The 17,468-nt window shown below is 41.3% G+C and overlaps 2 protein-coding genes across 8 annotated transcripts; one reads left to right on the top strand and one right to left on the bottom strand.

The window, feature by feature from the left end:
- Nucleotides 1-307: 307 nt before the first annotated feature.
- On the bottom strand, nucleotides 308-5,929 carry apol (apolipoprotein L). 6 transcript variants are annotated; one of them, NM_001140175.1, is given in 7 exon segments: nucleotides 308-781; nucleotides 808-2,296; nucleotides 2,400-2,528; nucleotides 2,644-2,679; nucleotides 2,777-3,373; nucleotides 4,209-4,304; nucleotides 5,689-5,720. In NM_001140175.1, coding segments are annotated over 5 exon segments (1,785 nt in total). In that variant the 5' UTR covers nucleotides 4,241-4,304; nucleotides 5,689-5,720; the 3' UTR covers nucleotides 308-781; nucleotides 808-1,305.
- Nucleotides 5,930-15,153: 9,224 nt separating this feature from the next.
- On the top strand, nucleotides 15,154-17,049 carry LOC106606914 (GTPase IMAP family member 4). 2 transcript variants are annotated; one of them, XM_014203382.3, is made up of 3 exons: nucleotides 15,154-15,443; nucleotides 15,553-16,380; nucleotides 16,580-17,049. In XM_014203382.3, exons 1-3 carry the CDS (start codon nucleotides 15,359-15,361, stop codon nucleotides 16,675-16,677), a joined length of 1,011 nt encoding a protein of 336 aa, XP_014058857.3. In that variant the 5' UTR covers nucleotides 15,154-15,358; the 3' UTR covers nucleotides 16,678-17,049. The 2 variants fall into 2 exon arrangements, with proteins under 2 accessions (XP_014058857.3, XP_014058856.3); XM_014203381.3 differs by having other exon boundaries at nucleotides 16,577-17,049.
- The last annotated feature ends 419 nt before the right edge of the window (nucleotides 17,050-17,468 follow it).

Below are 17,468 nucleotides of genomic sequence, written 5' to 3'. Positions count from 1 at the left end.
TTGGGGCTGTGTCACAGCCAGACGTATGGCTATATCGAAAGCCATATCAGACTAGATGTCCCAAGATGGGAGGGGAGAGGACTGGGGAAAACACATGTTGTATACATTGTTCTGATGAAAGTGGAGTATATTTCAAGGCACTGGTTGTGTGTTGCCATATCATAAAAGTATGATAAACGGTGGATTCAGATGAGGTCATGGTGGAAATGGAAGCTTAGATTTTCAACCAGGTCAGTTTTTGATCATCCTGGCAAAACTAGAAACAGGAAGTGAAAACACTGCAGTCAGATAAACTGTCCTAACAGTCTCTCAATACAATGATTGTAATGATCTCATGAGGGATTTTCATTGACAGCTATAATACATATGTGAGAAAAGGTTGTTTAAAGAGATATGCAATGAAATAGAACTATGTTATTCTGTTTGTTCATTTAGGCCAAGCAGTCCCTCTCTGAGGTCTCAGGGTTGCGAATAATCCTTATCAGAGAGAGGTGGGGAAGAGTGCTGTGGGAAATGGCATCCTAGGCAGAAGGGGTGTTTGACGTGGTGTGGGTGAGAACCAGGGAGGCGGTGAGGAGACAGGGCAAGGATGCCGAGAGGCAGGTGACAGTGGCGGACGCCTAGTTGGGAGGGGTTCCCCTCCAGGGGCTCTTCTCTGAGGGTCCGGAGGGACATCGTCCACGGCGATCCTGAAGGAGGCCAGGATCACTGATGTCTGGTATTAAATTGTCCTGATGAGAATGCAGTACCAATGACCACTTTTTTATATATATATATATATATATATATATATATATATATATATATTTCCCCCCTTCAGAATACCATCAAGTAGGCCTATTATTAACACAAAAAAGGCCAGACATGATCAGTACCTTTCCATTTCATAACATTTCCACACAAGTCAACATCAGAATAAATTATACTAACATGTTTCATTGCCTGTTAGCAAGACATCTTCAACTAGTGGTGAAGTGAGGAATATGAGTGTTCTGTGTATGAAGGTGCACGTCAGCAGCACAATATTGGAAACATTATTACATTTCACTTTCAGTATTTTGAATGAACACATCATTGTAAACAGGGCATGACATTAAACAGACTACTCTGAACAAGTAATAAACTGAATACATTTCATCAAATTACCTTAATTTTAGTTTTGTAGACTCTTGTGTACAGAATGATTCATAAAAATGAAAAAAAGTGCTTTGTGTCATTTATTTTTGACTGTTGAACATTCCAAGTGCCACTGTACAGTATGTTTGAGAGGCCCTAACTTAAAACTGGTAAGTCATTGATGTTGTCCTACTGTATCATACACATTGTTTTTTTCTCTTTCAGATTCTGCTCCAGAGGGTAAAATGGCTGCTCCAGGATTCTCTGGCACTTCCTGGACTTCCAAATTCCTCTACACAGCGAGTCATGGATCCTTTGCCAGGAGTCCAGCTCTGTGCTCCACAATGCTGATCTGGCACGGATGAGCTGGGATCTCTCACTCTTGCTGCCTTTGGCCAGGCTGACACTGTCTTTACAGATGAAGAAGACATCCAGGCCAATGAAGAGGGCGTTGAAGGTGATTAAACCAGCCCGCGCTGAGCTGGAGAGGGCTAGTGGGGTGCCTTTCGCTACCTGTCCAATGTCCGGGATGTCCCCTGCTAGCTTGGGTAGGTTTCGTGCTGCTTTGCCTTCCTGGACCACCAGCTTACCAGCGCTTGCGATTAGATCTTCATTTGCAAAGGCCTTCACACTCAGAGCTGAGGCACAGTCCATTATGGTGTCAATGCCTTTTCCGATGGCCCTGGCTTTGACAATCACCTTCCCTGCTCCCAGCATGACATCCACCCTGCTCTGCTCCAGGATGGGCTCCATATTCCTGGCCACATCCTCCAAACACTCCTGGAGACTCTCCACGTCCTCCATGAAACTCTGGAATATTTCACTGGCTTTCTTCTCATGGATGCTATTGACCTTCATCTCTGTGATACCAGTGGTTATACTGTTGACCCCACTGGTGACCCCCAGGCTGGCCCCTGCAATTGTGAGGGCCAGTGACACTCCAGCAGTGACAGGGGACAGAGCTAAGCCCACGATGGATAGGATCCCTCCAGCTACCCCCACTGAGCTGCCTGCCACACTGGAGATCTTAGCCCCCAGCTTCATCCTGTCCAGCTGCACAGCATTCTCCTCCAGCTCGGTCAGAAACTGCTCCATCCTGGGTCGGCGCTGGCTGAACAGACCAATGAAGCGCTGAGCAGCCCCTTGGAACAGGAACGTCAGTCTGAGGTTCTGGTCCATCCTGGGGAGATGGATTCAACATCTATTTACTCTACACCAATAAACATAGTTCTTGATCAAAAATATCAATAGAAGTTTAAAGAGAACAACCAAACTAACCTTACCTGATATCACTCAGCTGATTCAAATGTTGGAGCATCTTTTGTATGGACTCTTCCCTCACATCAGCACCAAGATTGACCACAAGGATGTCATTCTTCTTTTTCCAAAACAGCATTTGACTGATGTAGCTACTGTAGCAATGCATATTAATTTCAACATTACATTATATTCATTAGATTATTATGTGGCTTTTGAATTATATCACAAAACTAATATAATATAAATGCTGATTTTGAGGGATCTTACCCAAGTTTATTCTCAGACTGTGGTCTGGTCTGTAATCTTGAAGGAAAAAATGGGCATCAAGTGTTTGTAAAATGGCAATGAAGAAGATTAAATGAGTTAATGTTGAAGCAATTGTGATGGGAGCTCCACTTACCCCTTCTCCATCCTTTTACAGACCTGCTGGCTGATTTGTATGTATCTATCCAGTTGGCAGGCCAGCACCTCTACATTGAGGAGGCTGGGCATAAAGAAGGCCTTAGCATCCCTCTTAAAATGGATGAGGAGAGGGCAGGCCATTCTGGCAGCAATGATGACAGCCTGAACACTGGCAGGGTTCGTCCCCTGAGGCAGACAGAGGAACCTGTTCTCCTCAAACACCAACAGACAGGTGACCGCCAGACACTCCACAGCATCCAGGAAGTAATCCAGCTTCTCCAGGCCTCCCAGAGTGTCCTTTAGTACAGCTCCCAGCTCCTTCTCCAGCTCCTCACGCCTACTGTCTGCAGTCACCTGGGTCAGACCGCTCCATACGAACTCCCCAAACGCCTTGGCCTTGGTCGCTGAGTTACGGACATGGTCGAACTTAAGGTCAATTCTGTCTGCCCTCTCCTTGATGTCCCTCATCATTTCCAGTTCTGTCTCCCTCTGAAGGGCCCATTTGGAATGCCTGTCGCTGAACTCCCTCACTGTGTGAATGTGGCTGAGGGTGTCTGAGATGTACTGGCCCAAGGGCTCCCTTGTTAACGCTGATCTGTAACAAAAGAGGGCTATACTATTGAATTCAGGATAATCACTATATAAAATTACGAAGTTGTAGATTTACAGAGTGCCAACTTTACCCTTTAACCTTTATTGAATGAATACATTGGATTCTTTGTCAACACTGCCCTCTGTTGTTTTTGTAATGTAGCCCAACAACACTCTCCTTACTGCCCCAGTTAATAAACCTCTTAAATGTAAGGTCCCCTATGTGGTTCTGGTACCGGTTCCAACCGACATTTTCGCTTATAAATCGATCTGTGGACACAGTAGATCGAAATGGATTAAGCGAAAGCCCTGGTTCCCAAGGACACAGTAGTATTTTTTCTGAGCCTATGTGATGTAGGATGTGAAATCTGAAACCACTTGAAGCTGGGATGTCCCTCCTACCATTTCATTCACTCTTCCAACTGTCCATCAACTCCTGAACCCTACATCACAGGTTTCATCATGGTAACACATTAAGAGATACGTTTTAGATGAATGGCTATAAATCTATAGTTAGTCATTTTATAATTTGATTATGCTATATTTAGAAAGCATAAGTCATTTCAATCCATATTCATACAGTTTTGTTGAATTGGAAATACATCATATAAAATACTTCATATTTGTACTGTGTACTTGAGCTTGTCCTCAAAAGTGACTACACCTCAGCAATGTATAACTATTTTTTTTACCAGAAATGTGAGATTTTAACCTTTCTTTGGGTATACAGCATTACTGGTTATTGTTTATGGCCCTCTCATGATACATTACTTTTGTGGATTACGTAGATTACATTTATTTATTGCATTTAGTTACATTTAACTGTTTAACAGTCTCGCCGTGACATGACGCTCTCCATGTGTTTGGACATTTCCTGGTTGGTTGATATCGTTACTGAACAGTGTTGCCTTGTCCCCAATGCATGTCCAATGGAACTGTGGATAATTAAAAAAAATCACAGGCATGAAAAATAAAAGTCTACATTTCTCTTCTGAAATAATTTTGAATTAGGATTCACAGACATCGCATAGCTACATGCGCAAACACAGTACTTAATTTGTAAATCGGGAGGTCGCGGAAAACATTGTGAGCGCGAGGAGTGGCATCCATCCAGGGACCACATTGAGGAAAGTGACAAATAACGTAGCAGCGCAGCAGACAGAGTAAACAGCCAAGTAGCCTACTATATGTGGTGGTGAAATGGACAGGGGAATCAGTTGCTGATTCCAATTTCTTATTTCCTCATTCTAGACAGTGTACTACAACAGTTTCAGACGTGACTGCAGAACACCCGCCATATGCATATGCACACATACTCAGCTGTGGTGTTTTACAAGACCCGAATTCCATCTAATTTTCAAGACATCAATGTAGCAGTAGAACAAATATCACAATATCGTAATAGTACTTCAAATAAAATAATATAGGCTTTTAGTCTCCTAAGGCTGTGTGGAAGACTGGCTGTTGTGCATTTTTTCATGTTCAGTGTTAACTATAACCTGTGTCTTCTTATACCTTGTCTACAATGCTTGCTGCCACCAAATGCGCCTTGGTTTGGGCATGTTAAAAAACTTTTTTCTGAGGGCTCTTAGTTTTTCTTTTAATGTCAGAGGATGTTACTGCATTCTACCCACACTTTTGCTAGCTAGTTTAATCCCCATAACCACTATGTACAAATAAGAAAGCAGTTCTTGAATCAGTGTGGCAAGATATGATGATTACACCGGAAGACCGCGCTTTCACGTGATGATCATTCTGGGGGGCGGGAGCAATAACGACGAGGCAACTTGATTTAACGCTCATCGCTTTTATTAGAATGGTAAATAGGTACCGGAACGAACAAGTCAAATCTGAGACATGCTGGATCCGGCTCAAATTAAGCACTGGGGCAAAGGTGTTAAAACGTTTCGTAATACAACATTTCAAAAGGGACAATCTGCAGTTGGGAATGTATAAAATAACGATAGCCCTGTGTACACATTATCTCTTGAAGAATATAATGTATTGCCTCATTAGCTGAGTCCAACTCTCATATCCCACCAGAACCCACAATATAAGCTTGTTTTACTCCAATATTTGCAAACAAAGTAAATGTAAACAAACACTATATACCCTCAATACATGGTTAAAACTATAATGTTGATATCATGGATGGTCAGTCCTTGTATGCATAGGTCTGTCTGTGAAGTGGTTACAATCTCCAGTTACATCCCTCAATTTTTAGCTGAAACGGGCTGGTAAAACGCTTTGTTATTGTTTCAACTGTTGATAGCCCCTTTCACTGAATTAAATACATATGGATTTATAAATCTCACTCACCTTGACAAAGGCGCTGAATGCTGTTCATTCTCCCTACACCGGGAATGTTGTCTTCTCAGTTTCGTTTCCCTTTACCAAACTCCTCCTGGACCCGTTGAGCTATAATAAGAACGCTTGGCCACGTCACCACCATGCCTTTGAATGATTGAGACTGCGAGGCGAGAAAGAAACGCCAAAACACAGAGCAAATTCTTTAGTAAACAAATCTGTTGCGTGGAACAACATTGTGGCCTATTTTCTTGTGTGTTCATTTTGTAAGAATTTGTAAGATTTTCTACTTAGTGTGCCTCTAACATGCACCAAGCTAACAAACGTTATTACCATGAATTGCAGCTATTACACATGTTTTCCACTAACCAACTAGTTATGTCTCAATGCAGCTTACACAAGCAAACTGATGTTTCCACTTGCAGCACATAACAGGAACTGGCCCAACCACAAGCCTGCGGGGCCCCATCTCGTGATAACAGCAACAGTGTCTGGCATGCTCGACCCTGTGAAAACAGGAACACACACACACACAAGCCATAGCTTATCCAAGGCACTCACACCCAGACTTAGAACCTTTGACAGAAACCTAACATCATCAGAACATTGTGCAAGATCGCAGGAAGACGCATGAACAGATGGAGCCAATCGACGGTGACAACGCCTGGACCTGAGCCAACCAGAGGATCGGGACTTCAACACTCAACCTACTTTCTGTGTTGTATAAAACATGTAAACAAACTGTTTTAGGCGCTCTCCTCCGCTGGCTCCCTCAGAGCTACTGGAACGAGTCCGTGCACGCTGTACCAAATATTTTCACTCTGAATAAACTATCGCTTGTCATATAATTTAGCGCCTTGTCCGAATCAGTCCTTGACCGACTCTCCCTTCTACTCATTCCATTTACCAACAATTTTAAAGTTTTATTTGGAAGGATGGTGAGACTAGTCACATACTAGTGACTTCAGAGGGTAGCTGACAAATGCAATATCCATTTCAGACAGATGTGGTATGTTACCTGTAAAAAATATAAGGCAATATTTAAATCTCATATAGAGTAAGTGAACAGCAAACCTGGTTTCAAAAAACAATTAAAGCAACACCTCATGACACAACGCCCTTCCTCATTCATCACTTTTGTGTGTATATACTGACATGTATGTGTAACTGATAGATGAACACACATGTGGACTACATGTGACGTGTATGTGTAACTGATAGATGAACACACATGCGGACTACATGTGACATGTATGTGTAACTGATAGATGAACACACATGTGGACTACATGTGATGTGTATGTGTAACTGATAGATGAACACACATGTGGACTACATGTGACATGTATGTGTAACTGATAGATGAACACACATGTGGACTACATGTGACGTGTATGTGTAACTGATAGATGAACACACATGTGGACTACATGTGACATGTATGTGTAACTGATAGATGAACACACATGTGGACTACATGTGACATGTATGTGTAACTGATAGATGAACACACATGCGGACTACATGTGACATGTATGTGTAACTGATAGATGAACACACATGTGGACTACATGTGACGTGTATGTGTAACTGATAGATGAACACACATGCGGACTACATGTGACGTGTATGTGTAACTGATAGATGAACACACATGTGGACTACATGTGACGTGTATGTGTAACTGATAGATGAACACACATGTGGACTACATGTGACATGTATGTGTAACTGATAGATGAACACACATGTGGACTACATGTGACATGTATGTGTAACTGATAGATGAACACACATGCGGACTACATGTGACATGTATGTGTAACTGATAGATGAACACACATGTGGACTACATGTGACGTGTATGTGTAACTGATAGATGAACACACATGCGGACTACATGTGACGTGTATGTGTAACTGATAGATGAACACACATGTGGACTACATGTGACATGTATGTGTAACTGATAGATGAACACACATGCGGACTACATGTGACATGTATGTGTAACTGATAGATGAACACACATGTGGACTACATGTGACATGTATGTGTAACTGATAGATGAACACACATGCGGACTACATGTTGATGTTTTAAATGAATGTCAATTGTAAAGTATTTTGTCTGTAATATCTTTTTTGTTATGTGTTGGACCCCACTAGACTAACTGTCACCACTGACATCGGCTAATGGGGATCTTAATCAAATCCTAAATCTTACCCTTTCAAACATCCCCTTATTTACAACTTATTTGCAGGTATAACCCTTTTATACATATCAGTGGGAAACTGGCAAGTTGGGAGGGGTGGGGAGTGGGGGATGTTGCTGTTTGCAGTTCAAATTAGGAAGGTGTTAAAGAATGGAAGTGATTATAAATGTACCTGCAAAAAGCAGAGAACCATTCACACAGACCTGATACCTGTATTTTGGTTACAGGGTCGGTGAAAATGCAGGAATCATTACTAGGTCTTTAGGTGGCTTTTATTTTCCGTGTTTTTTTTAATTCCTTACCCCTTTTCAGATATACATATGTCCCACCTTGCTATCTTAAGGTGAATGCACTAACTGTAAGCCAAAGCGTCTGCTAAATGACTAAAATGTCAAATGTAAATGTGACTGACTAGCACAAATCGGTCTTATGTAGCAACATTTTAAATTGTGCTTTTTACATTGGATAAAGTAGAGACTCAGAGCTACAAAATGGTATATCATACACTGCATTTTTGAGGAACAATGGGAAAGTAATTCTGCTTTGAAAGGTAATAAACTTAGCATTAGCATTAGCATTGTCCACACCCTCTTAAGCCAGCCCCACCCATCTCTTTAAGGATTCACATGTGAGGTCATGTGCTAAACAGTGAGTAGTGTAGTAAAGATTAAGACTAAAAGTGGTAAAAGTAGTAGCCTACAATAATGAAAAATTCCAGGTAAACAGAAAGTGTCCAGACAAAAATATGTTATAAATATTAGATGACGCTTACCCAGACACACTTGTCTAAATTGATGGGTCATGTGAAATAAATGCTATAACCCCCAGCCACATCCAATGGTGGAAAAAGTACTAAATTGTCATACTTGAGTAAAAGTAAAGATACCTTAATAGAAAATTACTAAAGTAAAAATGAAAGTCACCCAGTAAAATACTACTTGAGGGAAAGTCTAAAAGTATTTGGTTTAAAAAAAAAAAAGTAAATGGAATTGCTAAAATGTACTTAAGTATCAAAAGTAAAAGTCTAAATAATTTAAAATTCCTTATATTAAGCAAACCAGACAGCACAATTAAATGTTTTATTTTTTATTGACGGATAGCCAGGGGTACACTCCAACACTCAGACATAATATACAAACAAAGCATTTGTGTTTAATGAGTCTGTCAGATCAGATGCAGTAGGGATAACCAGGGATTTTCTCTTAATAAGTGTGTGAATTGGACAATTTTCCTGTCAAATTGTAAGGAGTACTTTTGAGTGTCAGGGAAAATGTATGGAGTAAAAAGTACATTATTTTCTTTCTGAATGTAGTTAAGTAAAAGTAAAAGTTGCCAAAATTATAAATAGTAAAGTAAAGTACAGATACCCCACAAAAATACTTAAGTAGTACTCTATAATATTTTTACTTAAGTACTTTACACCACTGGCCACATCTTGCTAAGTGGATGGGTCTCTACAGGAGGTGTAAACAGTACAGCCAAATGGTTACTTGCATAGTAGCAATATCAGAAATAGATTGCGTGAATATAAATAAAATAATATACAGTATGTACAAGAACAATATCAATAACGATATCAGTGATAGACGAGGGGTAAAGTGGCTGAGCAGCAGGTTTAAAAAAGAATAGTAGCAACAACGTAGGAGAGAGTGTTAGGAGAGAGTCATGTGAATAGAGGCACTGCAGATTGTGCTGATGACTGGTCAGTCCGAACCTCGCATGAACAAAGGACTCTATATTCGGAGAGACTGTTTCTGTCCTACCCTTGACTTTGGTGCAGGGCATGTGATGTCCATAGCCTCTTCGTCGAAAAACTCCTTGATCCTCTCAAAAATATAAGTTTGTCTAGCTGTGTCCAGCCAGGTGGTGCTTGTACAGGCAGACCATCTATTGGAGGAAGGATGTCAGCGTTCCGCAGCAGCTGAAACCTGGTCCTGACTGAGTCCGAACGCTCCTTGGCGACAACAACACCAGGCTCCAGAGCATCGAAGCTGTAAACATGAAATAACCAAAACATTTGAGAAGACATTACAACCTTGCAAAATATAAATTCTCCTCCAAAGGTTAGATAATAAGAATAACCTCATACAATGCAATGACAATTATATTCACCTGAAGTTCTGGTAGTGCTTGATCTGTGGCAGCGGCCTGAAGTACAGAGTCAGGTGTTGTTGCCAGCCATAGCTTTCCACCAGCACCGTACCATCTTCCAGTCCAACCAGCTGTGGGATGTTGACCCCTGTCACAGTGCTCTCCTTCACAACACCAGCAATGTCAGACAAAGTGTTCACTCTGGTCTTTCTGAAGCTCTACTTAATGAGGCCGGAGCACCAGTCGGGGGCAAACTTGGTGTGGCCTGTGATCAGGAAGTGAAGATCCAGACTGTGGTGAAGCTTGTGCATGGTCCACCAGGCACAATACCAGAGCACAAACGTGTTCTTGTTTTGGCCACTGCAGTTATCACAATTCAGGTCCACACGTGTTACCCCAACTCCATAGTTGGTGAATAAATGGTGCTTGTAGTCGATGACTGCACTGCTGCCTTTGCTTAATGACATGCCATCAATCATGTAGTTTGACATATTTTTTTATGTAAAAATGTAATGTAAGTTACTGCAGTATCTTCTCCCTGCCACATGAGGGGGCATGGCACCAACCTGAGTGACTGGAGTAAAGCATATGATCCTAGAATTGTAGTGTTGTGATCATATACCTCTGTGCTTGTTTGTGATGAACACATAGCCTATCATTAATATGCATAGAATTGTCAAGAGAGAATCAGATGAATCTGATGATGAGTGTCAAAGGATTGTTCCAGTGTGTTTCTTGTTCCATGTCTTATGTGTTACTCAAAGTGAAATTTGTTCACTGTTTGATCCGATAATAACCATTAAACCATTAACTCACTAATGGATTCATTTGTATGCATGTTGGATGTTTTTATTATTATACCTGCTACCAAATTGGCCAGCAATGGGTCAAAGAATTTCTGATTTGATAGTTTCTAAGCATTTACCCCATCTCAATCAAATCAATTTGTATAGGTTGCTTACACATATTTTGCAGATTTTATCGCAGGTGCAGTGAAATGTTTATGTTTCTAGCTCCAACAGTGTAGAAATACCTAACAATACAAAACAATACACACAAATCCCCCAAATAAAAATAAAGGAATTATACATATCAGAACGAGCAATGTCAGAGTCCAGAATATTTATATATATATATGTATATATATATATGATGGTGTGTCTAGACAGTATGGACAGTCTATGAATAGAAAAGGTGTGTACAGCAGTAGTTATTTAGGCAGCCTTGACTAGAATACAGTAGATATACTGTGTACAAAGCATTAGGATCACCTTCCTAATATTGAGTTGCACCCCCTTTTGCCCTCAGAGCAGCCTCAATTCGTCAGGGCATGGTGTCGAAAGCGTTCCACAGGGATGCTGGCCCATGTTGACTCCAATGTTTCCCATAGTTGTGTCAAGTTGGTTGGAAGTCCTTTGGGTGATGGACCATTCTTGATACACACGGAAAACCCAGCAGTGTTGCAGTTCTTGACACACTCAAACTGGTGTGCCTGGCACCTACTACCATACCCCGTTCAAAAGCACTTAAATCTTTTGTCTTATCCATTCACCCTCTGAATGGCACACATTCACAATCCATGTCTCAATTGTCTCAAGACTTAAAAATCCTTCTTTAACCTGTCTCCTCCCCTTCATCTACACTGATTGAAGTGGATTTAACAGATGACATCAATAAGGGATCATGGCTTTCACCTGGATTCACCTGGTCAGTCAAGAGAGTGGTTCACTATTCCCCTGTAAATACTGCATATTTCCTTGTGTCTCTAAGTCACGTGTCTCTGTCCTTCATCTTTCCTCCCGAAGGCACTGGGTTCAGGGAGATTAAATATGGGCCCTGCTTTCACATTGGGATTCCCCAGCATGCTCGCACTACACTACTTTGGTGGTGACACATTGCTAAACTAAATAGATTGGATTGAAAAAGTGCTGTGACTGGGAAGGTCAAGTCTTCCTATACCACTGAAGCAAGCACAACCTGATTCAGCTCGCCTGCTCTAACCTGGTGCTGGGCTGGCAGACCCCTCCCCACCCCACTACTCTCTTCCTACTAATAACATATAGTTAAAGCTGGGTTCCCTGTGGACCAAGACTTAGACATACTGAACAGACTGATATAGATATGGAATAAGAAAGTCAAAACTGGTGGATGAAATTACAACAATACCATAACCAGCCCCAGAAGTGACTTATCAAATATGCAAGACTATCTTTGTTTTGTCTTAGGAATTAAGCATTCTATGTGTTGCTCTAGTCAACCCCCATTTTGTCACACTTCTGCGATGCAGAGATTCTGTTGTCTTTACATCCTGTAGGTCTGATATCTGGTTGGACGTTAACTCAACAGTATTGCTATTCGTCAACAACTCAGGTTTCGAAACCAAACATGGTCAAATGGTTATAAAAGGGTCTTAGATTCATGGCCTTTCAGGCTATGGGTTTTTCTCTCTCCCTCTCCCTCTCTGATCATGCCTAGAATAACACTTGTAATGCTTGTTAATGCTTTGTAACTTAAGCTTATTCCTTATATGTAAATCAATTTAGAAAAGTAATTAAATACACATTGTCAGACGTTTCTTGATTGTCTATTACTGTAACGCAACTGTAGTCTCTTGCATATTTCAATTTTATGGAGTTAGATCAACATTTAATAGACTTTATTAACATATTAATAGTATAGTCTTATTATGGGTTGCATGTGAGGTGTATATATAAAATATGAATCCACTACAGTTTCATAACCTGTTGTCTGTTACAACAAGCAAATTATGGTAATTTATGATATACCTTTAGAAATGCATTTAACTGTGAAAATTTGATTTTTTTTCCCTCTAAAATAAAGCTTTACCTCTCGTCTCAGCCCAATCCAGTCGCTGCTTTTATCTGCAAAAGATGAAACATAGTGTCACGTCCTGACCATGGTAAGCTGTTATTTTCTATGGTAGAGTAGGTCAGGGCGTGACAGGGGGGTTTTCTAGTTTAGTTTTTTCTATGTTGTTATGTTCTAGTTTTCTATTTCTATGTTGGGTTGTTCTAGTTTTTGTATTTCTATGTTGGGCTTTGTTTGAGATGATCTCCAATTAGAGGCAGCTTGTCATCGTTGTCTCTAATTGGAGGTCATATTTAAGTTGGTGTTTGTCCCACCTGGGTTTGTGGGAGATTAATTTTGAGTAGTGTATGTTTCACCTCTGCGTCACGGTTTGTTGTTTTTTGTCATTCAGTTTATTTATGTATTGCATAGTTTCACAGTATAAATAAAATGTGGAACGATGACCAGCTGCCTGGACGTGACACATAGTGACTTCAGAAAGTATTCATACCCCTTGACTTATTACACATTTTGTTGTGTTGCAGCCTGAATTCAAAATGTATTAAGTATATTTTTTCTCACCCATCTACACACAATACCCCATAATTACAAAGTGAAAACACGTTTTAAGACACTTTTGCAAATGTATGGCAAAATGTAATACAGAAATATCTAGTATTCACACCCAAGTCAATACTTTGTAGACACACCTTTGGCAGTGGTTACAGCTGTCTTTCCGGGTAAGTCTAAGAGCTTTCCACACCTGGATTGTGCAACATTTGCCCATTATTCTTTAAAAAATAATTCAAGCTCTGTCAAATTGGTTGTTGATCATTGCTAGACAACCATTTTCAGGTCTTGCCATAGATTTTCAAGTAGATTTAAGTCAAAACTGTAACGCTGCCACTCAGGAACATTCACTGTCTTCTTGGTAAGCAACTCCAGTGTAGATTTGGCCTTGTGTTTTAGATCATTGTCCTGCTGAAAGGTGAATTCATCTCCCAGTGTCGGGTGGAAAGCAGACTGAACCTGGTTTTCCTCTAGGATTTTGCCTGTGCTTAGATCCATTCAGTTTATTTTTTATCCTGAAAAACTCCCCAGTCCTTAACGATTACAAGCATACCCATAACATGATGCAGCCATCACTATGCTTTAAAATATGGAGAGTGGTACTCAGTAATGTGTTGTATTGGATTTTCCCCGAACATAACACTTGGTATTCAGGACAAACAGTTAATTGCTTTGCCACATTTTTTTTGCTGTATTACTTTAGTGCCTTGTTGCAAACAGGATGCAAGTGTTCTGTACAGGCTTCCTTCTTTTCAATCTGTCAATTAGGTTAGTATTGTGGAGTAACTACAATGTTGTTGATCCATCCTCAGTTTTCTCCTATCACAACCATTAAACATTGGCCTCATGGTGAAATCCCTGAGCGGTTTCCTTCCTATCTGTAAATTGACTTATCTGTATCTTTGTAGTGACTGGGTGTATTGATACACCATCCAATAACTTCACCATGCTCAAACGGATATTCAATAACTGCTTTTTTTTTTAACCCATCTACCAATAGGTGCCCTTCTTTGTGAGGCATTGAAACCTCTTTGGTCTTTGTGGTTGAATCTGTATTTGAAATCCACTGCTCGACTGAGGGACCTTACAGATAATTTAATGTGTGGGATAAAGAGATGAGGAAGCCATTCAAAAATCATGTTAAACACTATTATTGCACACAGAGTGAGTCCAACAACTCGGCTTGCTATAACAAAGGGGTTGAATTATTATTGACTCAAGACATTTCAGCTTTTAATTTGTCAAAAAAATAAAATATACAAATAATACACTTTGACATTATGGGGTATTGTGTGTAGGCCAGTGACAAACAATCTAAATGTAATCCATTTTAAATTCAGGGTGTAAAACAACATTTGGAAAAAGATAAGGGGTGAGAATACTTTCTGAAGGCACTGTGTGTTGCTGTTGGTGAAGGATCTTCAACAATCAAACAGATAATTCCAACCAAATATGACTTTCATTCATTACTAAGGAGGAGCTCTCACATTTAATCTTGTTTGCCAGTGATTTGTGTGGTAATACTGATAAGTGAGTCTGTTCATTATCTCCAGGGCCCTGTCCAGAAACAACTCCTAACTCATCAGGACCATTTCCCTTATCTCCAAAAGTTTCCAAAAGTTTCAAGTCTTCCTCAGGCACAATAAAGAAGCTGTGTTCCCATACAGTATCGCTTGGGGCAGGGTCACAGCCAGAATGTTGATTCCTGCCAAGGTAGTGTTATCTAGCTGTGCAAACATGCAAGCAGTCCCACTGTGAACTTTGGATCCCTGGGACAGTAAAATGGGCTGTAAAGAATGATTAGCAGGGTGGCTACAGTTCATAAGCCATTCAGACAACAAGATGTACCAGGAGGGAAGAGGACTGGGGAATATTTTCTTCCTTTAACAAAATATCTACTGTATACTTTCAGATTTGATGAAAGTGGACAAGTATGAAGTAGCATTTTCAAGTATGAAGTAGAATTTTAGAAGGCACTGGTTGTGTTATCATACAAGTATGATAATCAGTGGTTTCAACATGGATTCAGAGGAGGTCATGGTGGAAATGGAAAAAACTGGAAGCTCCTCAGATTCTCAACCAGGTCAGTTGTTGATCTATCCTGGCTTATGAGAAACAGGAAGTGAAAATTCAATACAATTGAATTGTGTTATTCTGTACATTCATTTAGGGTGGTATGATTCTTTTTACAGACCAAGCAGTCCCTCTTTCTGTGGTCTCAGGGTTGCGAATAATCCTGATCGGAGAGAGAGAGGCGGGGAAGAGTGCTGTGGGCAATGCCATCCTGGGCAGAGGGATGTTTGACGCGGTGGGGGTGAGAACAAGAGAGGCGGTAAAGCGTCAGGGAGAGGTGGCCGAGAGGCAGGTGACAGTGGTGGACACGCCTGGTTGGGAGTGGTTCCCCTCCAGGGGCTCTTCTCTGGGGGTCCGGAGGGAGATCGTCCGGGGCGTGTCGCTGTGCCAGCCTGGCCCCCACGCCGTGCTCCTGGTGGTGCCCCTCTCCTTCTCCTTTACCAGACGGGAGCGGCAGGCGGCCGAGGAGCATGTGGATATGTTGGGGGAGCGGGCTTGGGGGCATACTGTGGTGCTTTTCACGGTGAAGGGTGGGCGGCTGAAGGATGCCACCTTAGAGGAGGAGGTGGAGGAGAGTGAGGAACTCCAGGGCCTGGTGGATCGATGTGGGGGCCGCTATCATGCCCTCTATGGGAGGCCCAGGAAGGGCCACGATGCCGTGGCAGAGCTACTTGAGAAGCTGGACAACATGGTGGCCAAGAACAGAGGGGAGTTGCTCTCCAGCAAGGAGGTACTGGAGGAGGCCAGGGAGAAAGAGGAGGAGGAGGAGAGGAGGCAGCAGGAGGAGGACAGGGAGAGAGAGGAGGATCTGAGGAGGGTCAAGGAGGCTTTGAGAGAGCTGGAGATGGAGGAGGAGATGGAGGAGGTGCAAGGGGAGGGAGAGGAGGCCACAGAGGAGTCCACGAGACAGCAGAGAGGGAGGAGATACACAGATGAGAAATCAGACAGTGAGTAAAACACTATACTATACCTACAGTACTTACTGAGAAAGTTGTTTTATGTGATGCCTAAATATGCCCATCAGTTGTCAAATGAGACAAACAAAATATTCTGTATGTCTGCCAGTATTTTCTCAATGTGAGAAAATTATAACGAAAGGAATGTGAAAATACATTGTACTGACACATTTTTGTGGTTCAACAGCAGGTGTGGAAAGCAGCTCAGCAGATCCTACATCAGCCCCACCACACCTCACCTGGTCTGACCTCAGGGCCATTAGAGATCAGAGATGTAAGACACAATAAAAGAGGGGAGAAGAACTTGCTGACTTCCTGATGGTCTATACTGACTACAGTCCAAAATACATTCATATTTTCCACTATTGATTTTGGATATGGACTGCCAATTCTGTACAAATAAGATTATTTGAAAAAAAAGGTCTACTTGTGGCAGTAGCATAGCCAGAAAGTCATTGATGAGCCTCCAGAAATTTGTGTGGGCCCCCCCAAAAATAAAAAAATAAAAGACAACAGCTAACTTCATGTAATTCTACACATTTAGCTATTGGGGCAGAGAGAAAAATGTGCATTTCTGTAGCTAATCTCATGCTATTCTACACATTCTAATTAAAGCTCAAATATACATGTGTTGACTGTGATAAAGGCACTTGATTATGAGCTGTCTGGTTTGATAAATGAAAAAAGAGAAGAAGTAGCCAGTGGCAAGGTGCATATAGCCATAGAAGCACAGTGACATTTGCCTCAATGCTGTCATATTTGTGGTTTATTGCGTCTTATTGGGGGTGTGGCTTTCATCCACCCATCCCATGACAGTGAATGTCATTCCAGTTAATCTGAATGTCATTCCAGTGCACTGCTTGCTATGAATTGTATCTGATGGTGATTCCATATTTAGGTAAAAAGACAAATAATGTCCCGTTTGGAACACTGACAAGTAGAGAGCATCATTTTCTATTTATTTTTTGCTCATCCCACACTTTTTGAAAAACCATTAATCAAATACAACCACCGACTGTTTCCTTGTTGAGATTCAATTTGTACATGAACATTTGCGCTGAGTTGCCATCTTAGAGCAA

Source organism: Salmo salar, chromosome 06, assembly GCF_965601325.2.
Source record: "Salmo salar chromosome 06, fSalSal1, whole genome shotgun sequence".
Classification (NCBI taxonomy): Eukaryota; Metazoa; Chordata; class Actinopteri; order Salmoniformes; family Salmonidae; genus Salmo; species Salmo salar.
Note: the sequence above shows the minus strand (reverse complement) of the source record. Positions and strands in the feature narration are given on the sequence as shown.